At 31.9% G+C, this 23,561-nt stretch overlaps 1 protein-coding gene across 1 annotated transcript in view; it reads left to right on the top strand.

Annotated features, from left to right (window-relative positions):
• Positions 1-23,153, top strand: part of LOC145248055 (tyrosine-protein phosphatase non-receptor type 13-like) — a 277,255-nt gene extending 254,102 nt beyond the window's left edge. The window contains exons 11-18 of the mRNA XM_080109808.1: positions 950-1,011; positions 3,453-3,762; positions 5,220-5,316; positions 6,744-7,005; positions 14,482-14,644; positions 20,032-20,190; positions 21,720-21,782; positions 22,383-23,153. Of these exons, the coding sequence (XP_079965934.1) occupies positions 950-1,011; positions 3,453-3,762; positions 5,220-5,316; positions 6,744-7,005; positions 14,482-14,644; positions 20,032-20,190; positions 21,720-21,782; positions 22,383-22,487 (1,221 nt within the window). The 3' untranslated portion in view covers positions 22,488-23,153. The remainder of the gene's footprint in view (positions 1-949; positions 1,012-3,452; positions 3,763-5,219; positions 5,317-6,743; positions 7,006-14,481; positions 14,645-20,031; positions 20,191-21,719; positions 21,783-22,382) is intronic.
• Positions 23,154-23,561: the final 408 nt, after the last annotated feature.

Genomic DNA, 23,561 nt, shown 5'->3' with positions numbered 1-23,561 from the left:
TTCAAAACGTCAAAGACACCAGGAACTTACAAATCCAACAAATTTTAAAAGATGCCTCAGAAACCTTTAGACTCAAGTTCCGAAAGCCTTTCAACAACTCAAAAATCAAAAATTTCGACCCAGTTAAAACATGAAAGAAGGAATGGAGAAACAATACTCCCAAAAGAAGGGGACATCATTGAAGATCCAACTATGCGGCTCCCAAGTTTTGCTCAAATAGTAGGAAGCAGCAGGTAACTGCAAACCGGATCAGAACAAGACACGGTAGGACTGCAATAAACAAACACAGGTAGAGACAAATAGACTCCCCAATCTGCCCAAAGTGCAAAGAGGACTAACCCATACGATACTATTACTGTTACTTTGGGGGTTTTAAACGATTTTCATTAGTTGAAAATACTTTGGGTTAACACATTCATGTGAAAACTAACTTGCGTTTACAGGTGAAATAATGAACTGAAACGAAACGGAGAAAGAAAGAAGGTAACTTAAGCAATTTGCTTTTAGCGTCTTAATCTTACTACAGATTAAAATGACTTCTTTATAGAAATACTTTATTTTGGATTAAACTCTGCAATTAAATTATCTTTTTTAATAGGTTTTTAAAGTTAGTTTTCGTCGCATTTTTATTAGAATAAATAATCGATTAATGGTAAATAACAAAAAAATGATTATTTGCAAAGACCTACACACACACACACACACACACACACACACACACACAAGAAGTAGTTACACACTTTTATTAGTCTAGAAATCGTATTGCTTAAAATAGTCACTCATTTTTTTCTTTTGTTGTTGTCATTTCTTTCCATCTCCGGTGCTTTTGGCTGGCTTTATGATATTCTTTTTATTTATACAAGATTTCCAATTTGTTTTCTTGGTTTTGTGTTGTTTGTTGTTTTTTCTAAAAATGAAAATAATCAAACATTAGTTTCCTTTATTCCAGAAAAATGAATCTTTGAATGCATTGAACTTAGGAAATGCTCATCAACCACCAAGTGGTAGCAGGTAAATAAAAAAACGTTATCTTCTATATGACTTCTATTTTTGTTTTTTGTTGTTTTTTTTTTGTGCAAAAACTCTGTGAAACATAAATATATAGATCAGTCAAAAGGTTGTATTTTCTTTCTTTTTTTTTTAACTATTGGATATTCAGTAATAACTTATCCATGATCATCAATCATGGATAAGTGCAAATAGGACTAGGACCTTATGGAGGATTATTGTAACCCAAATTTCAGTGAATACCAATGCAATTTTTTTAAAAATAGTTGTTAATTTAAATTCGCCGCCTCTAAAAAAAAAAAATGCATATATATATATATATAATTATTTTTTTACTATAATAATTAAATACCTACAGACACTAGTGTTTCATCCTTTCGGGATTCTTCAGTGCAGGGTGTCACAATTACTACCAGTCGAACGATTCGAACCCCGCGACACGAGACATCTCTGGCTCGATTAGCGGAGGCCGTATCCATTCGGCTACCATTAACCGTGTGAAATAGCGTTGAATTTTAAACATTTTAATTTAAATGTTCATTACGTCAGACAGACAGTGATCAAATCGTTATACGACGATCTACGCATAAGAGCTAAATTGACCGACTTTTAATTCAACTGAAAGTGCTCAACGATAAGAAACGAATTTCTTAAAGGGGCTGTCATAATTATTTTTTTACGATAATAATTAAATACCTACAGACACTAGTGTTTCATCCTTTCGGGATTCTTCAGTACAGGGTGTCACGATTACTACCAGTCGAACGATTCGAACCCCGCGACACGAGACATCTCTGGCTCGATTAGCGGAGGCCGTATCCATTCGGCTACCATTAACCGTGTGAAATAGCGTTGAATTTTAAACATTATATATATATATAAAAGTGTTTTTTGCACCTCCTAGGTTTTGCTACAAATAGCAGGAAACACTGGGTAGCTGCAAACCAGATCAGAACAAAACACTGCATGACTGCAGTAAACAAACACAGGTGGAGGCAAATAAACTTCCCAAAGTGCAAGTAAAAATACAGAATTTTCAGACAAAAAAATTGTTTGAAACAAGGAATACAAGAAATTTAAAGTTATTTGTTTAGTCCATGGATTTTCATTGCATGGCTCATATCTTCAGAGGAAATGTATTTAGCAAAATAATCATTATGAATAACGAATAAATCTTGCTATTTAGCAAATATATTGAAAATTAGTTAAAAATACTTTTTAAAAGAACATAGATAAGGACATTAATAGTTTAAGGTGAGCCAACACGAGAATTGGATTAATCAAGAAAAGGATATGCATTCCGAGTTGCACGATTCGTATGGTATCTCGGGAGTAGTGATGCAGATTAGTTTTATATTCCATACTGGTAAATAATTCCAATATCGAAAGCAATGTGTGTTTGTGTGTATATATATATATATATATATATATATATATATATATATATATATATATAATGAAAATTACAATTGAATTTACCAAAATGATCAAAGATGGTAAAATTAAAGTAAATTATAAATATTAAAGAATTAATATTTATAAAATTATCTCAGCCAGACATAAAAGCTCGATAAAACCAAATAAGAAATAGAGCTTATAATATGAGCAAACAGTTAATAAAATATATTAAAAAACACTTTGAAATGAGTTAAAAAAAATATTTAATCTGAAAAGGTAACACTAGATAAATGGATAGTCCTTAATCCGCAGAGTTTCGAAGAAATACTCTCCTTCTCATCAGAGGGTAGGAATTAGCAAAATGCGGGATCGGATTTTGCATGCAGAAGTAAGAATTTCCATTTGTACAAGTAAAATCCAAAGACATCCCGTAATTGGAAGAAGATGGTCCATAATAATCCAAAGGCAGAAATCCATGGAATAATTCACAAACATGTGTACAAGGAAAAAAAATGATATTAATAAAATTCTTTTAATATTAATAAATTCTTTTAACTTTCTTGAAGTTTTACATTTGGATTTTACCGTCACTGGATTTTTTATCTTCCACCAGACTATCCATTCATGTGTAATCACCTTTTTCTTTACCATATTCCCTCTGCTTAACTTATTTTGTTTTCAAGTAAGATCTTTGACTTACTTGTTGTTTCATCAAATACTTCTGCATGCAAAATCCGATCCCGCATTTTGCTAATTTCTACCCTCTGATGAGAAGGAGAGTATTTCTTCGAAACTCCGCGGATTAAGGACTATCCATTTATCTAGTGTTTCCTTTTCAGATTAAATATGTTTTTAACTCATTTCAAAGTGTTTTTTAACATATTTTATTAACTGTTTGCTCATATATATATATATATATATATATATATATATATATATATATATATATATATATATTAGCCTATTATCAGGTTTTCAAATTGCTCTTTTTTTTCTGCCTTTTTTAAGAAAAAGTCTTCTCAGTCGTTCTTTAATATTTATTAAAGGTCCAAAATGACGTCACTTGCATCTGCCAACGTGAAAGATGTCATCAGAAGTGAATCGTATAAGTCAGCGGCAGAGGAGGAGAAACAAATAAGCAAGCCTTTGAGTTCTCCCAGGAAGGAGAAAATTCCACTTCCTCTACATTTGAAGTTCGGTCCAACCTCAGATAAAAACCCATTCAACAACCTGAGTTGGTTGTGGGAAGTGCCGCTGGTTAGGTCCCCAGAAGTCATCAACCACGACCGTCTCAACCGGTTGTTGAACAAACTTGAAAACTCTCTACAAAGCAGAAAATATCTAGAAGAGTTTCAAGTAAGTAAACTCAAATTTATGTTTCTTTTATTTTTTATTCTATCTACTTTAATTGACTGAGATGTTTTTCTTGTCTTCAAATTTATTTGCCCTAAAATTAGCTTAAAACCAAAAATTAATATTTGTCAAAATCCTTCATGCATACGATGTAAAAAAAAAAAAAAAAAAAAAAAAAAAAGTTTAAATAAAATAAAAACGCAAGAACATGAAAGCTTCATTTAGCTTAGAATTAAGGGAATGGGACATTTTGGCATGGCTGATTCGGCGTCAACTATGCCAGTCACATTTTTATAAAGATTTTATAACTTTAAAAAAAAAATTAAGAAAAACAATATGGAAATATAATCTCGTCAACTGAGTGTTGTTTGTTTTTGTGACAGTGATTTTTAATTTTTTTTTAATCAAATTGTTTTTCTTTTAATAATTTTTATTTCAATTTTCTTCAAAGAAAAAATATCTTCGTTTATTGAATTAATTTTTTAAATATAAAAACATCTTGGACTATAAAAAGAAGCGCTAATTTGACGCTGAATCATCCTTCCCACTCCCAGCCGAATTGGCCATGGCGGAGCAGCCAAGCCGAAACAACAACTCCTAAATGTACCAAACTGGAGATAATGTTCAATAAACGTGCTAACCTTATATATTACTATAGTACTATAGTACGACTGTTGTTTGATAAAAATAAATTTTCCGTTTTTATCAAATTCAATGCAAAATTTAATTCAAGTAAAAATTATACATCTTCCACCTACAATATTAATAGCGGACATATTTTATACTAATTGAAGTACAGTAGGTTTCTCAAATTTTCTTGAATTTCAAAGCTAGATTATAAATGTCTTCCAGTCCAGAGGCAGGTTTTGAAAATCCCCAAGAGAAAATGCATTGACTACAGCGATGGCATTTATTAGATGTTATGTTAAGTTTTTTTTTTTTTTTTGTTACTTGAACTTTTTTCACTATAAAAGTAAATCCAAAAGCATTATATTCTAGATGATAATTCAAGTGTTTGGCAAATAAAAAGAAGGAAAACCAGTTTTATTTCTTGTATATAGTTTAAAAAGAGAGAATTACTCTTGATCGGTCCTAAAGTCAGACTCCAGTCTTTAGATTGAATTTGTTTTTGTTTTATATAAACAATCCTCAAGGTACGATTATATATAATTGATAACGGTTTTAAGTCTGCAATGAATAGGGAAATCAGGAAAAGTGGAGAAACAGCTGGAAAATGTTTACTGTATACAAACAGATTGATCAGACATTCCAAATATCCTAATAGATAATCAGTGAAATTCATTTAAAGACTCAAGATATTGAAGAAAATAAATTTTCGGTTTTATTGAAAAAAATTAAATCAAAGTTGATGATGAACTTGATAAAAGAAATCGTTTTTCTTTATTTATTTTGCAAAGAAAACACAAATTGAAGCAAATCTGTCCTTTTTTGTGCTTCAGCTAATAAAACGAGAATCTTTCTCAAATATTGGGAGAACGAAAGTTGCTCTTATGGCAGAAAATAAAGCAAAGAATCGATGTCAAGAAAATGTACCTTGTAAGTATTTGTCTTATTTGGCTGCTTCAGGCAAACATATTTTGTAGTTTGAAACAGGAGAGTTGATAATTATGTATTTTCTGGATAGGATTGTAAAAAGATAAGTCAGGGATCAGATAGTTTAGGATAAAGTACGAGTGGAGTCTTGACTCAAAACTATAAAAAAATAAAAATAAAAAAGTCTAAGGATTATTTTAAAATGTAGCGAGCCGAACTTCTAATTTAACCTCTAATGAAAAATATTATTTTCTTGATTAACTAACCTGACATGGAATTTTTCATTTTTTTACTTGAAGGGGAATGATGAGAGAATAACATGGCCTTCGGGACAAGATCAGTGTAGTATCTGTTCTTCAGATGCTCCACTCCAATTTCTTGTTCTCTGTCAGTGGAGGAGAAATCCTTCACGACTGAGACAATTTTTATTTTTGTTCCTTTTCTCCACATTAAAAAACGACCCTGGTGTCTAACTCTGTCCCGTGGGGAGGCGTTGTAAATAGGAACATGATGGATGTTAGTCTTAAAAGCAGCCTTAGTTCTGATGATCTAAGAGAAAGATTAAATCTGCACAGTATAGATGTGTATGGTCATGTTGAAAAAAATGGATGCAAGTTCTTTGGTTAGTAGATGTGGAACAAAGTAGGTAGCAGGTTTAGTTCATAGGGGAGATCAAAGAAAACATGGGAGGAAGTGATAAAAATTGATCTGAGAACATAGGTTACTTGACATGGACCTGGCCGGACATAGATATGTAGGACATTGAGATTCAATGTTTTAAAGACATCCAACAGACATGAAACCAAATATGAGGATGACTTTACAAGTGAAATAAGATCAACTTGTATCTAAATTCATTTTTATAAACCATTATTGGGCAAACATATTCTAGTTTTTTTTATTTTATACTAACGAATCAAGGTCCAAATGCTACTCGAGGATAAGAGTTAAATAGTGTGTCATATGAATGGTGAGACAGTACCTTGAAGATTTGGTAACATTTGGGTTAAATTTGATTATCTAAGAGGACGGATCCCCAAGAATGTGTTTACATTAGGCTTGAAAACAGCTAATCTGTAGTTAGCTGGGAAGCATCCCCATGGTATTTGTTCCACATACTGTTAGTTCTTGGAAAGAAACTTTGTTCATGGAAGTTAAGTTTAGTTTTAGGTACACAGGGGAAGAAAGAAAAATTATACACAGTGGTTGTAGATAGACGGTTTTTTTTTTGTTGTGAATGTTTTACAGGAGAAAACAAACATTTTTATAATCAAATTTCTAACCATTCTCTTCTGATAATTGTCGATTGCAAGATCTTTTCATAAGAACAAAAAATTGTATGATTAACAAATAAACTTTTCAAGATTTGTTATTTTAATATATCAATCTTTTCTCGTCTTTTGTTTACAAACTTTCTTTGTTTCATTCAGATGATAGTTCAAGATATTTACTGTCTGGATCAGAGACTTATATTAACGCTAGCCACGTAAGAGTAAACGTTGGCAAAATGCAATACCATACGATTGCTGCTCAGAGTCCATTGTCTAACACGGTCGAAGACTTCTGGAGAATGATCTGGGAAAGCAACGCATCAGTTGTTGTCATGTTGAGTCATGAGGTTGAACTCGGACGTAACAAATGTTTCCGTTATTGGCCGGACAATAGAGACAAACCTTTGAACGTTGAAGAGAAGTAAGATTTAATTCCTAGTTGGCATTCTTGGAAAAATTTTGCGGGTTTCTTTCTTTGGTTGGTTATTTAAAGAATTGTGTTTTTATAATTTGGGATTTATTGCAGAGGTTTTGGTGGTGAACAGACAAACAAGAACGATGCCTTTCTTAGCATGCCTCCATTCAATTTGGTCTTTTAGTGATGAAAATTTTAAACTTTAACATGACACACCGAGAAAAATAATATTTGAAACTTTAAAAAGAAAATGATAATCCATTACAAAATTAAATCTGACAAACCGGTAAAAGTTATATTATAAACATGAGTATGACAGACCAACAATAATGCTATTTCAAACATAAGCATGACAGACTAAAATGCTGTTTTAAAATAACAAAACAAACCTGACAGACTAACAAAGATGCCACTTTAAACTTTAGCATAAAAGACCGAAGGATAGGCAGAGGCGTTCATAAAAATGTTTATGCATGTCTAAAATGTGTTCATTCAGTCTGGTTTTGTGATGAAAAATCTTATTTCAAACTGAAACCTGACCAACAAACTGAACATTTTATTGAGATGCAAAGATGCATCTAAAAAGCATAATAAATAAAACGTTTATTTAATGTCAACTTCTAAGAATATATATATATATATATATATATATATATATATATATATTGTATTTTGTGTACAGAAAGTTGTTAGATGAGATAAGTCATTGGTACCGTCGGTTTCAAGCCTGATGATTAGGACCGTTTTAGATATCCATATCAAGCTCTCTTCAGCCAATACTCATCTCCTGAAGAGAGCTTGATATGGATATCTAAAACGATCCTAATTATCGGGCTTGAAATCGACGGTATCAATGACTTATCTCATCTAACAATTTTCTGTACACAAACTACAAAATATAAATACGCTCTTATTTTTCGGATTTTCCTTTTAATTGAGCAATCTGCTGGATTTCTTTTTCCAAAAATCTAATCATATATATACTAGCAGGCCGCTTGGCATTACCCGGTCATAAAATATGCTTAAATATTATAATTCATAAGATTTCTTATTATAGAGAGAGTTCTCTATTGATTATTATATTGTTATGATTTCAACAGTTATAAAATAAATATGACTTGGTTGCCATCCATTAGAATCAAAATCAGATTCACGCTTCACGCTCCAGCCTTAGTCGTTATTTATCATTCCAGCATCGTTCTGATGGTTCTGAGCTACTGACAGACGGATATGAAAGGTTAAAAAGTAAGCAATTTGAGGTATGAATGTTTAATTTTGCGCATGTGCAAAAGTAACAACAAGAGTAATGTTTCAATCAAGTTACCCTGCCAAGATCAACTGTTTTGTTTTCAATTTTGACCTCTTAGCAGCAATTTTGCCAGCTAAAAACCAAATTGAAATAGGTCCAAATAACCTATATATCAAATTTCAACTCTGTAGATCAAACACACTCAGACAAGGTCACTTTTACATATATGTATATGTATTCATGTTAGAACGTTTTTATCTTGAATTCTACGCAATTATGCAGAATGTAGAAACTATGCATAAATAGAATTCAGTGTAATAGTGAAATTAAATCACTCATCTAATGAGAAACCATAAAAATGATTAAGTAATTAATAAACGTTCGTTTTTCAAAGGAATATGCAAATTAGTTTATCTTCATGTAACGGCTCGCATTCATTTAGTTGCTCACAAGATTGAGTATATTAAGAAGTTCGTTTTAATATTTTTAAATAGAAAAAGTTGGCTTTTAATATCAATGTCAGAGTTAGAAAAAATTCAACTTTATAGGTATATATGTACGTAGATTACTGTTTTAAAAATAATAAATAAATAAAAATGTTATATACGTCCAAATTAAAAAGTAAATAAAAAAAATGAGCTCCGAGGCGGCGCCAATATTAACCGTATGTATCGCTTGAAAAATAACTACAATAACAAAATCTAAGTTTATAAGCGATAAAAATAAACTGTATAATTAATCTAGGGATTATGGCCTAACGGTTAAGGCACCGGACTGTGGTAAACATGGTCTAAGGTTCGATCCCTAGAAACAGTTAAACTACGCTGATGAGAGGTAAAAACCTTGAAACATGCGTGTACGTAGATTACTGTTTTAAAAATAATAAATAAATAAAATAAAATATATATATATATATATATATATATATATTTTTTATTTTATTTATTTATTATTTTTAAAACAGTAATCTACGTACACGCATGTTTCAAGGTTTTTACTGCATTGCATTGGAAAGCATAAGATTGTTTACCTGCATGTGCTCTATTGTTATATGTTAACAATCATCGAGATTTTACCTAGAAAAAGTTGGTTTGTATAAATAAAAAATATATGAAAAAAACAAAATTCCCCCACATCTATATATATATATATATATATAATCAACTATACACAATATTTCAAGCGAACTACAACACTCTCATATATGTAAGCAAACATTGTTAAACATAGCAGAATTCTGCTGTTTGATTACACTTTTATTTATATTTATTAACACATTAGATTGTTCGTAAAAGCATGTTGCCTTAATACACACACGCAATATATATATATATATATATATATATATATATATATATATATATATATATATATATATATATATACTTGTTTATTGTTATATAAACATGCTCACATCCCGCTGCTACAAATAGCCACTTGTTTCAATCAAACAACAGATATCATCAGGCAGCGACTTGACTATTCAAAAGTTCAATGAACTTTATTCATTGAACTTTTGAATAGTCAAGTCGCTGCCTGATGATATCTGTTGTTTGATTGAAACAAGTGGCTATTTGTAGCAGCGGGATGTGAGCATGTTTATATAACAATAAACAAGTATTATCAGCTCTTTTTATTGAGCACTATCTAACAACCTCGTTGAATTCATTAGTCCATTACTTTTGAATATAAAAAAAAAAAAACCCGAGTATATATATATATATATATATTTCAGAGAAACATAATTTAATTACCAAAGAAAACAAAAAAAAAAACGGGCAGGTGAAATTATTAAAATGCACATATTACATAGGTTTTTCAGTAACCCGACCTTCTCACCTAAAAAACACAATCTATATTTAGAAATTTATTAAAAAAAATCAGAATCTGTAATTGTATCGGAATCTGGAAAATATTGGAATCACCCCATCACTAATATACTCATATATGCGACCTGTGGCCTGGAAATCAAACTTGGAAAATGAATACAAAAATATGAACTTCAAGTGGATTTGAACGTATGCTACAAATGGGTTTTTATAATAACCAGAAAACATTTTAATCACTCATCATTGGGTGTAGGCATTTAGAATAGGGTTGAAGATTTCATTAAATAAAATCATGAATATCAGAATAACAACTCGCATTTGTTCTAACCGCATGCCTCCATTTTTATTTATTTTTTTATTTTATTTTTTTGTGAATAATCTTTGCTTAACAAGAATCCAAAAGATGGCATTTTTTTTTTTTGCAAAAATTACATCTCTGATTTTGTAAAACCTTTTCTTCTCCGGTTTTTTTGGTTTTTTTTTCCTAAATTTTTCCTTAAAATAAATACTGCGGTGATGGCTTGCCTGGGTGTTTTTATTATTTCTTTTTTTTTTTTTTTCTTTTTTTTTTTTCACATGGGTGTCACCACTTATCAAGGCCCAGAGGCCACTCGAGGATAAGGGTTAATAGGTATACATTAGTCATTGTGATTTTAGCATAGTAAACAGTGGGAATTTTGTAACTTGGATTACTTAGGGAGACGGTTCAATTAGAACTTGTTCACATTGGACTTTTTCTTTTTTTTTTTTTTTCGTAGGCATCAACACATTATCAAGGCCCAGAGGCCACTCAAGGATAAGGGTTAAAGAGTGTACAGTAGAAATTGGACAATATAGTAATCATTAGTAATGAAAATTTGTTAAATTTGATAGCTTATATGGAACGGCTCATCAAGAACTTATTTACGTTAGACTTGAACACAACCATATTGTAGTCAGCCGGAAAGCAGGAAAACGGAATACAATTCCACAGGCGTGCAGTTCTAAGAAAGAAGCTTTGTTCATGGAATCTACGTTTAGGTTTAGGCACAGATAAAGAGTGGGGGAAATTATTGATAGTGTTTACAGCTAGACGAGTGTTTCTTGTGAAAGTTTGGCGAGGGGGGACCATAGATTGAAGCTCAGTCGAACACTTTCCATGAAAATAACGATACATCAGAGACAGACTCACAACATCTCTTCTGTGAGATAGAGGTTGCAAGGAAGAGAAAAGGACATCTCCTACGAGGCTACGAAGTCTATTTTGAACTCTATCAAGGCAGGACAAGTCCTTTCTAGCAGCTCCTGCCCAGATGTGGCAACAGTATTCCATCCTTGGACGTACCTGGCTCTTATATAGATAGAGAATTGCATCAGCAGTGAGATATCTACCGGATCGATAGAAAGATCCCACCATTTTTCCAGCGGCCTTGGCAACAGATTTGATGTACATGTTCCATTTAAGATCAGGAGTAATGGTCAAGCCCAGAAGCTTGTCAAAACTTGAGGCCTCCTGAAGACGAGAGCCATTCATTTCAATTGATGCCAGATGGGGATCAGAATGTTGATGATGTAAAGAGAGAAGCTTGGTTTTAGATGCATTAAAAGTAACCAGCCACTCCTTTCCCCATTGTACTACATGCTCAAGATCAGAGGAGAGAGAATTGGAGAGAACTTGGTCGTTTACTGTCTTAGATGTGGTACCATAAATGGTAGTGTCGTCAGCATAAATGTCTACAAATGATGTAAGGATGTGATTTGGAAGATCATTAATGTAGATCAGGAAATTTCTTTTCGTAATTGGATGTCCTGCAACTTGTAAGGCATAGACAATTTAGCAGTCCAAAACATGTAGATATTAACGATGTCTCATTGCAGAAATATTGCCGTTTTACACTTTTTATCGGTGAATAAAGTCATATACGGTTTCAAAAACGGTAATTATCTCAGTTTTAGATCGAAATTTCAAAAACTATGATGGATCCTTTTAATAGTTGGAAAAAAAAAACTGGAAGTGTATTCACATCGACAGTTTTGAACTAGACTGGTCAATGCACCAATTGACACAAAGAAATGCATTTTTTTTTTTTTTTTTTTAATGGTTTCATACTAGATGTAACATACTAAAAGTTGGACAAGATTTGAGTATGGAAAAGTTTCAAATTTCTGCTCAAGATGAACTGATTCAGGTGATTCACTGCAACTGTTTGGAAGGATGCAATACCCTACGGTGTACCTGCAGAAGACACTGACTAGAATGCACCAGTGCATGTGGATATTGGCAAGATGGCAACTGTGACAATGTGGAAAATGCTCATCAGTCATAGATGAGGAGGAAGTGTGAAAAACTTTGAAAAAAATCATGATTTATGTGAATCGGGGAGGGGAAGGGGTAACCATAGATATGGTATAAGAGGTGATTCAACATCACAGGCAATCATTTCATGTGAAAGATTGACCATGAAAACATAGGTAAAAATGCAAGATTTATTGATTTATTATGAAAACTGACTGAGTTAGTGTTTTAAAATATAACGGAAAATGACTTGTAAGTTGAAAAGGTTCAACTTCGAAATTTTAAACTTTCCCATATTCAAATCTTGTCCAACTTTTAGTATGATGTATAGTGGACCCAACCTGATAGAAAACCATAAAAAATTGCATTTTTTTTGTTGTTGTGGTACTTTTTGTGGTTATATTGACTAGCATAAACAATAGATTCTTAAAATGTTCCCATTAAATGATAAAAATGATGTTTCAAACTAAAGTGTTATAAACCAACTGACAAGCAAACCTTCTTTGTTGCATCTAAAATGTGTCCATTACATTTGTGTATTTGGCCATGAAATTTCTATTTAAAACTTAAAACGTGACAGACCAATTGATGGACAGATAGAAGCTTTTGTAGAGATGTTTGCATTTAAAGATTCTATTTCAAACTTAAGTATAACTTATTGACGAAATTTTTATTTCAAACTTAAGCTATAATAAATAAAAGATAAAATATAAAATACAAATGAATTCTAAAACTATATAAACACACACGCACACACGTTTTTAGATTTTAGAAAGCTATGACACTGGAAATCTTTGTTCACTGGGTGAATTGGAAGAATGAGTGTTGGAAGGACAATTATAATAATTTTCTTGTTTCGTTTTCAATCAGTAGTGTGTTATATGGTGTCAAAGTTTCACTGATATTTCAAAGATATTACCTCCTTTTCAAAATATCTCCATTTCAGAGCAGCATATTACACATTATCTTTTATGTCTTTTATCACCTTGCTTATCCCCTCACTCATTCTTCCAGTTCATCAAGTGCTTGTACTTTTGTATTTCCACAGCCTCCTAATCTTATTTATAAACTATGCACAATGTTTCAAGATAACATTCTCAACATTGAGCCCTCACCTGACGTTGCCTGGGAATCTTTGTTTTCAATAATAATTTACGTGACTAAAATAAGATTTCTTTTCTGACAAAGTAAATGTTATTTGGTTATGAACAAAAAAAGAAAGATTTTGCATCCGCAGATGAGAATAAATAATAAATAAAAAAAAAAACTTGGAATCATATCTTAGCAAAATGGTGTCTTATCAATTTTCCCACTGCACCAATGTTTTTAATCACAGATTATAAAACTTGCTATGGAAACGTTAAATGAATCAAATAGCATTCGATTGAGAGAAATCACTTATCAAAAATTAACTCTAGATTTCTTTATGGTGGCAGAAAGAGAACTTAAACCTTTTTCCATTTCCTCTGTAATTTTTAAAGCAAAACCTGTTGATTGGATTAAATATGAAGTTCGATTGGAAGTGAAATTTTCATTTTTAATAACATGAGCCAATATTTGTCCAAACTGACTGACTTTAGTTTTAAGTATATACTTTATCTTAACAAAGCTATGACATGGCATCCCAAAAGCAATATCTCCTATTTTTATTCCACTCGAATGGATTAGAGGAGATTACAAACTGCATTGCTATGATGATTGGACTCGTGCATTCATGGCCTGAAAGTTTCATCTCTCTATTACAAATATTGACGGTGTGAGACTTTAAGAAAGAAACCCCGTCATGGGCGTGTGTCAGAAGTAGAGAGGTGTCATTGAATTATTAAAAGTGCATTGAGAATGGTGGTGATTATGGAAAAAAATAAAATCTGAAGTACAAAAGGTTGCTCGTTTTAATGGTATCATTCCCGACTTTGTAGCTCTTCAACTTTTTTAGTTAAAAAAAAATAGGAGTCTTTACTGTTGGAATGACCCTGGTATTTACACCAAAGAAATCGGATGAAAATGTATTTACTTTATATGTTTAAGGAAGACACACACTATACAATGCCAAGTATTGTTTCATGAAAAATATCATTTTCTCTCCTTTGAAAGGATTGATTTTTTTTAATGTTTTTTTTTTCTTCTAGGTATCAGGTTATTTTAACTGAACGTCATAACCTACCTGGGTTCGATGTACGCCTTTTACAACTCTCATGTCAGTCAAGTGGCAATCAACGCCGAGTGATGCAGTTTATGTATAAGGCGTGGCCTTTCCGAGGAACACCTTCATCGCCTGTGTCATTATTACAGGTAAAGACGAAACCATTGTACTGTAACCCTATTCACTCCTACAACATTCACTTCATCACACCATCCAAAGATAATCTTACAAACTGTTAACAAAATTCAGTGATGAAATGTTCGTACGCCTGTTCTCGCCTCTGAGACTTGCTCATTATTATTTTATTTATCACTAAGAAGTCGTAAAATATGCTTAAATATATTTTAATTCATGTAGATTTCATAATTATTATTACAGAGCCAATTCTTTATTGAATATTACATTGTACCTAATATATAATAGTGATTTTAAAAGTAAAAAAAAAATACTTGAGTGCCATTTTATTTTGTTTTTTGTTTTTTTACAAGGTGGTCACCACTTATCAAGGCCCGGAAGCCACTCGGGGATAAGGGTTATTGCGTGTACAGTACGTTAGTGTGGAGATTTGATAAAGTGTCTTACTTAAGGGGGTGGTTCATCAGGAATTTGTTTATGTTGGACTTAAAGACATCCAGGCTGTAGTCAGGTGGGAAACAGGCAGACGGGAGAGAGTTCCACAGGCGTGCACTTCTAAGAAAGAAGCGTTGTTCATGGAATCTATGTTTTGGTTTTGGCACAGATAAAGAGTGGGGAAAATTTTTGACAGTGGTTTCAGCTAGACGGGTGCTCCTTGTGAAAGATTGGCGAGGGGGGGGGGGGCAGAGATTGGAGCTCAGACGAGCACTTGCCATGGAAGTAACAATAAAACAAAAACAGGCTCGCAACGTCTCTCCTGTGGGAGAGAGGTTGCAGGAAAGAGAAAAGGGCATCCCCCACTAAGCCACAAAGCCTATTTTGTACTCTGTTAAGGCAGGATAGGCTGTTTTTAGCAGCTCCTGCCCAGATGTGGCAATAGTACTCCATCCTTGGACGTACTTGGCTTTTATATAGATAGAGAATTGCATCAGCAGCGAGATATCTTCTGGAGCAGTAGAAGGATCCTACCATTTTTCAGCGACCTTGGCTATTATACTTGATATACGTGTTCCATTTCAGGTCAGGAGTAAAGGTCAATCCCAGAAGCTTATCAAAACATGGAGCTTCCCCTAGATGAGAACCATCCATTTCAATTGATGCCAGATGGGGATCAGAGCGTTGATGATGTAAAGATAGGAGCTTGATTTTAGATGCATTAAAAGTAACCAGCCACCTCTTCCCCCACTGTACCATGCGCTCACGATCAGAGAGAGAGAATCGGAGAGAACTTTGTCATTTACGGCCTTTGATGTGTTGTCATAGATGGTTGTCTCATCAGCATAGATGTCAACGAATGATTTAAGTATGTGTTTTGGGAGATCATTGATGCAGATCAGGAAGAGAGTTGGGCCCAGGATGGACCCCTGAGGGACTCCAGCATTTATACTGTGGGCCTCTAATTTCTGCCCATCAACCACTACTCTTATAAGCCTATCAAAGAGAAATGATTTAATGATCGAGAAAACATTTCCAGTTATACCGTAGCTGGAAATCTTGTGAAATAGGCCCTTATGCCATACTTTATCAAAGGCCTTTGATATGTCAAGAGCAATTGCCCTAGAGAGGAAGCCTTTGTCAAGAGATTCACTAATCCTATGAGATATAACCATTAGCACATCTGCTGTAGATCTGGCAGAACGGAAACCATATTGCATGTCACTAAAAAGGTTATTTTTGCTGAGGTGGTTGACGACTTCTCTATTTAATATGGATTCCAGCAACTTACTCATGACACACAAGAGACTTATTGGTCTGTACTGAGAGGGAGACGACTTATCATCTGATTTCTTAAATACAGGGCATACTGATGAGGTTTTCCAGGGTGTTGGGAAGCACTTCTCTTTAAGGCAACGCTTAAACAGTTTTGTAAATATGGGGGCAAGTTCTGGTTGAAGCTTTTTCAGCACTATAATTGGAATGCGGTCAGAGCCAGTTGCTTTACTGGAATCAAGGTTCTTGATTAGCTTAGCGACCTCACGCACAGATATTTGTATGTTGCATAGCGTGTTCTGTGTTATAGGAGGAAATATGGGGAGTTGATGGCCTTGGTCGCATAGGGTAGAATTAGCTGCAAAGTTCTTGGCAAATAGTTTGACCTTGTCTGATGCTAACGAGATGACCTCAGGTCCATTGATAATGGTTGGGATAGAACGCACGTTTCTGTTCAGGATCCTGTTTGCTATTTGCCAAAACTGGTGGGAACCAAGCCGCTGCTCAGCTACTTTGAATTTAACGGACTGAGCATATAGCTCTCTTGCATTTTTTATTACTCTTTTACAGTGGTCGCTGGCAGTACTGAAAGCAGCTCTAGTCACAGTGCATCTATTACGTTGGTAGCTATGAAAAAAGTGATTTCTGTGCGCGATGGCAGCAGCACATTCTGGGAAGAACCATGGCTGGCTATTAAGTTTTTGTTGGAATTTTTTGGATCGTATGAATCGGTTTATGCCTACAATTAGCCATTCGGTCAGGTCTGATACTAGATCAACTAGAATCCAAGCCAAACCATTTAACAGCCCAGCCATGTTCTCTACTGTTTCAGCTATTAACAGATAGATAAGAAAGATTTAAAATTGAACCACTTGAAGTTATGAATGAATTAGCGCATGTGCAAAAGTAATAGAAATATATCATCACATTTTGCATTTCAGCTTCCTGACATATTTCTGTATGCGTTATTCATTCATCCAAACAAAGATTTTACTCGTTATGAACCATCCTTGGTGTATGATTACTATTTACTGTTTATTTCAGTGTCATGTGACCAGTAGTTTAAGAATTTAGTGATTAAATATTTACACACAGACTCCCACACACACACACACACACATACATCTACTATTTTATTTATATAGATTAGTCAATAATTTATTGAAATAAAAAATAAACGTGCTAAAATGAACTTTCTTAAGTCCTATTTAAAAAAAGATAAATTAATTAATAAATTAAATCCACCACTATGGATTTTGATTCATTTGTAAACAAGTCAGTTATTTAACTTTGTGACCTTTCCGAAATTTGAAAGTATTTAAACTGTTAAATAGAAAATTATTTTAGGCTTCAGAATTCTTAACAAATTCTCATTTAATTAAACCGGAATTATTGGCCGTACCGGTCGAAATTCTAGTATATATTAAATTATTTTTAATGCCAATAAGCAGTTAAAACAATATAAATTCTTTTGAACCATTAAAATAATTTCCAACGCTATTGATAATGTTTAGTTATTTATTTTTTTATCACTTACATTCAAATTCGTGTTTTGAAACATAAATCTATGACGTCACACCAAACTATTTTGTTATAACGTTTTAAGCTCTCTTTATAAGAATGTACAACTCGCTCAATTTGTAGACTGTCATAATGAAGAATTTGGTTTCCGGTCATGGCATCTGCTTTATTTATTGGGGATTTCTTATTTGCTATTAATGCAATATTTTCCATTTTTTAGAAATTGTTAAGAAGTTTTAGAAGTAGTTAAGCTCTCCGCTATTTCAAAATGAAACAAATCCAGCAATGCACTTTTTATGTTTAAAAAAAAATTGACTGAATAAAAATATGTGATCAACTGATGGACTGATGAACAAATTCTTTATCTATAATTAATTAAAAGTTTGAAAGTTTAGAGAGGTATTTAGATCCAATAATTTTATAGAGATTAAAAAATTACCTTAACAAAACTAGTTTTATGACACTTTGGTTCGGTTGATAACCAAATGATATTGTAATAATTAAATTTAATGGTTATCCATAAAATATCATGCTTTGTTCGTTTTCACACATAAAATAACGTCTCAGAGTGAAGTTAAAAGGAAAATGAAAGAAAAACGTTTCTAATTGGAAAAGAAATTTAAAGAAAAAGAAAAAAAATGTATCAATCGGTATGAAAATGAGAAAGGAAAAAGCAAAAAAAGTCTCATTACAGAAACTGAGTGAAAGATTTATTTTCGAATTCATTTTAGATAGCAGAGGAGAAGAGTGACACTTATTTGCTTTTTCCTCCCTTTCTTTAACTATTTGAAGATGTTTTGTCTAGCGTTTATTTTATTCATTGAATTTTGTGTGAAAGGGTCGATATATAAATGAATGAATGCAAAGGTGGGCTCATTTTGTGCACTGTCGGTGAAGAGATCAAAACACCTCAAATTCAAGTTTACTTGCAATTTTTTATTTACTGCTTATGTATATGTGATCTTAATAGTAAAGTTAACTAATTTGCATATAGTTGAACAAAATGATACTTTATTAATTAACTATATTTTGTAATTGTTTTTCTTATTCAACAATCGATTTAATTTTAATATAACAAATAAATAAGTTTATTAATATTTTATTTCATGAAAAAATATTTAGCAAGTCAATAGAATTAAGAAATGCCACATTCTCACGGTTCTTTATACACCAGTATTGTGTTCCTTTCCGGAATATTCTTTGGGGGAACTGACTTATTGATTTTCAACAAGTTGCAGTCCAGACCTAAATCCTTCCTCTTTGCTGGGGGAAAATTTGATATTTTCTTTTATTTCTTTTCTTTATGATGATAAAAGAAGTTAGATAGTTAAAATTTATAAAAATTTCTGAAATGTTCATGTTTATTTAAATGAATAAATGCAAAAATGTTTGTTTCGTGTTTTCAACGATGAAATGTTTTTTTTTTTTTTTAAGTTGGTTCAATTACTTTGAGGGGAGAATTTTGTTAATAACAAGCTGGCTTGTGTGTGTGTGTGTGTGTGTGTGTGTGTGATATGGCATAATCACATGTACACACCTGTTCTCATCAGATCACTGAAGTTAAGCAACATCGAACCTGGTCAGTACTAAAATGGGTGACCATTATGGAATTCCAGGTGCTGTCTATGCTCCCCGCTTATTTCGGCATTGTTTCCAGTCCCCTTGGACTTGTCCTTGCAGTACAAATTCAGGAGAGCTGAGGTCAGAGATTGCGCAACTCTCGGCTCACAATTTCATGCGCAGCTACCCTTACAGAGGGTATCCATTGTCTTTCGAGACTGAACAGAGGGTTCCATGTATATATGGGAAATGAAAACGGAAAAATCAAAATTATTTATGTATTCATTTCATCTTTATTTCAAGATTTTCTCTTGATTTGAAGAATTTGTCCTGTTATTTCTTTGAATCAACCATCTTTGAGAAAATCTTAAAATAAGACGAAACGTTGATGAATGTATAAATAATTTTGTTTTTTGTTTTTTCATTTTCCATATGTATGTATGTATGTGTGTATATATGTCTGTGTGTATGTGTACCCATACACAAATAAATACACATTGATCTTATTATAAAGTGGGAGTTAATTTCTCATCTGAAAAAGTGGTTAATTTTTACAATAGCTTCAATACATTCCCCTCCCTTTATTTTTTTAATTTTTTTTTTTTTTAAGTTAGCGCAAGCCGTCCAATTTTGCCACCTGGCTACATCAAAAGACCAACCTTCAACAGACGACTTTCCAGTGGTCATCCACTGCATAACAGCATCTGGACGATCGGCTGTTTTCATTGCTGTTTATACTGCATTGTTGCACATACAAAATAATATTGAGGTGAGTTTCCAATCAACTGTTAATTTTAATTTGGAATTTCATTAATAAAGAGTCTTAACTCGTACAAGATAGAAATATTTAGCTACAAATTCAATGACCGTATGATTTTAATTTTAATTCAATCAATGAATATATATATATATATATATATATATATATATATATATATATATATTCAACAAATATAATCACGATTAAAAACAAAAATATTCAGAACATATGAACCTGTCACCACGCCCTCTTCCCATTAGTTAATGCCTTATTTCCTATCACTTTAATGAGTGCAGACAGTCTGACGTAAATAAAATAACGAAAGATGCCGTAACGAATTCATAGCTACTGATTAAACTATTATTCCCTCTCTTAAGATTGACATACGTGTCCAAACTCACAATGTAGGAGTTAATGAATTTTGGAAAAATGACTTTATAAATTGTTTTCTTTTTGTGTAACTCATTTTTTTGTTTTTTCTTTCTTTTTTCATCTTTTGTTTTCATTTCCATTAAAGGTTTGATAAAACTAGAGGTTGTTTTTTCACTGGATGAAGTCTTTTCAAACTAAAACAGTAAATTTATTGTCATGACTAATGATAATTTTGTTTACCTAATTGAATATAATAAATAAATATACATATATATATATATATATATATATATATATATATATATATATACTAGCAAAAGTACCCGTCGTTTACTGGGTTCAAAAACAGCCTATAGAAAATGGACTCTGATTTATGAAAGTATGATCGGTTATGAAAAGGAAGGGTTGTAAAGAGATAGCTTCGAATTTGGGGGTATCAAAACCAAACCAAAATATGATGAAAGTAAAAATAAAATAGATAAACCCCATAATTTATTATACCATACCTGTTCACACTGAAACACTTATCACAATATTATGTGGATCTATATTAAAAAACCTTGTTAAACTTTGACATATTTCCATTCTCTGGAGGTCAGGCGTGAACGAACACCCCATAATTTTATTATACCATATTTCTTCAAACTGAAACATAATTATCAAAGTATACTTACGCAGATAGATATGAAAAGTCTTTATTAAAGTTTGTGCCTATTTCCATTCTATGGAGGCCAGGCGCGAATGCAGACCCCACAATTTTATTATACCATCCCTATTTAAGTTAAAACATACTTATCAAAGTATTATTATGTACATCTATTATGTACATATTATGTAAACGTTTTTTATTAATTTTTTAATTTTTTATTTCCATACTTTGTGGACCAGGCACGTACGTAGACCCCACAATTTTAATGAATATTAATTATGCCAGAATCAAACATACCCATTCCTGTGTCTCGATACATCTTTATCATTATATGTGATCAGTTTTCTATAATAGTCAACGATATAGGAGCCTATTCGTGACCAGACACACACACAGACGTTCAGCTTATATATATATATATAATGTGTGTGTGTGTGTGTATATATATATATATATATATATTGTTCGATGATTGAATATTGTAATTATCATTTTTCTATTTTTAATTTTCTTCTAGTTTGATATCTTTGCTCTCGTGAAGAACCTTCGTCTCCAAAGACCTCACATGGTCGAAACTCAGGTAAACAAAAATGGCAAAAATAACAATTCTTGTTTTGCACATTTTTTTTCTTGCAAAATCATGCACAAATATGATCTGATATAAAATTTATATTTGGTACTTATGCAGAATACGGATCGTACTAAATTAATAATCTTACTATTTAGAAACCTATTCTTAACATGGAGAGGGTGCTTTGTAACAATTTTGTACTTTCACTTAATTCAATAAACAAGAGATAGCATAAAATGTGAAGTTACCTTGAGAATCCTATCCAAAAAAAATAGCAAATATTCTGTTAAGAATGTTATATTTTTATAAAATTAGAAAAAAAATTAATTTTGCATCCATTAATGTTTAAAATGAAGCATAATGCTTTCAGATTTTGTGATCATTAGATTCACGAGATCTTACCTATGTTTGATGAGAATTGAATAACGTCATGTAATCTTTTCATTCAAATTTTTCTTTTGCGTTCAACATTACAAATATTTGCTTTGCTTTACCTATTTTATCAGAAATAGACCCATATGTTTACACTTTTTCCAGTTAAGTAAAAAAAAAAAAAAAGGCAACGGCAAATTCTCAATAATGATGAGTTTTCTTTCTTTCTTTCTTCAGGCAGAGTACAAGTTTTGTTACACAGCCGCTATCCGGGCTTTGTCTGAACTTCTCTGTCCACCGTATGGAGAGATGGTGAGTCAAACTAACCACGATGGTCAATAACCTTTGACCATTTGATTGAAGAAGATGATACAACAAATTCAGATAAAAAAAAATTGTCTGTATTTGATAAAGTCACACTTTTTTCTAATAGAAAAAAGAAGAAAAAAAAAACATTTTGTACAAAATATTCAAACAAAAACATGAAATCAAAGAAAAAAAACAAATGCAAGAATACTTAATTTTTCTTTTAAAAAAATAATTTCCATTATAATCCATTTTTAGTAGAAAAAATATTAAATAATTTTGTGGCAATTCTCTTCTAAAAAAATATGAAGTAGAAAGTCACAACTTTAATTCAAGCAATTTAAGTCAACAATACTCTACTAATCACAATGCATTGTATTTAAATCACCACAATCAATCAACCAATAGTCATAAGAATTAGTTCAACTATTTTTATCTTTTTTGTATAAAAAAACTTGACACAAATCAACTTCAACTTATCATGTAAATATCACTAGAAGGACGGCATTGCAACCATTTTACTCACAAAAAAAAACTTCCTCTATTCTGTTTTTTAGACAGAATGGTATATTTAAAAGTGACAATCACTTGCTATTTCTCTGTTTTGAATTCTGAAAGAAAAAATGGCTTTTAATCTCTGAATACAAGAAAAAATAATTTAAAAAGACTAATTTCGAAATGAAAAAAATCTGGACTATTTTTTCCTGGCAAAATTATTTATTATTTCTTGTAAATAATTGTAAGTTACGGTTCCAACCATTTTTATCTTTTGATCTTTTTATCTGAAATTTATCAAACATGGCAGCATTTCAAAAAGAAAACGATTTGGGGGGAAGGTTGGATGACAGTGAAAGTCTTTATCATTCGACAAAGTTTTTTTTCTCGTTTTATAAAAACTGATTTCAAAGATAAAAATGTTTCATAAACTAAATTTTCTATAAAATGGTGGCAATTTCTTCTCCAAGCCCTTGTTTGGCAACAAGTTTCTTGTATCAGACAAAACAAAACTTTGGCCAAAATTCAGAGTTGATTTCAGAGATTTCTTTTCTGCCGTTCTTCCAAATGTTTCTTTTATAATTATCTTTGTTAATTTGAATTATTCTTTTTTAC

Source organism: Euprymna scolopes, chromosome 26 (genome assembly GCF_053919585.1).
Source record: "Euprymna scolopes isolate OS-2025 chromosome 26, ASM5391958v1, whole genome shotgun sequence".
In the NCBI taxonomy this organism is placed as follows: domain Eukaryota; kingdom Metazoa; phylum Mollusca; class Cephalopoda; order Sepiida; family Sepiolidae; genus Euprymna; species Euprymna scolopes.
Note: the sequence above shows the minus strand (reverse complement) of the source record. Positions and strands in the feature narration are given on the sequence as shown.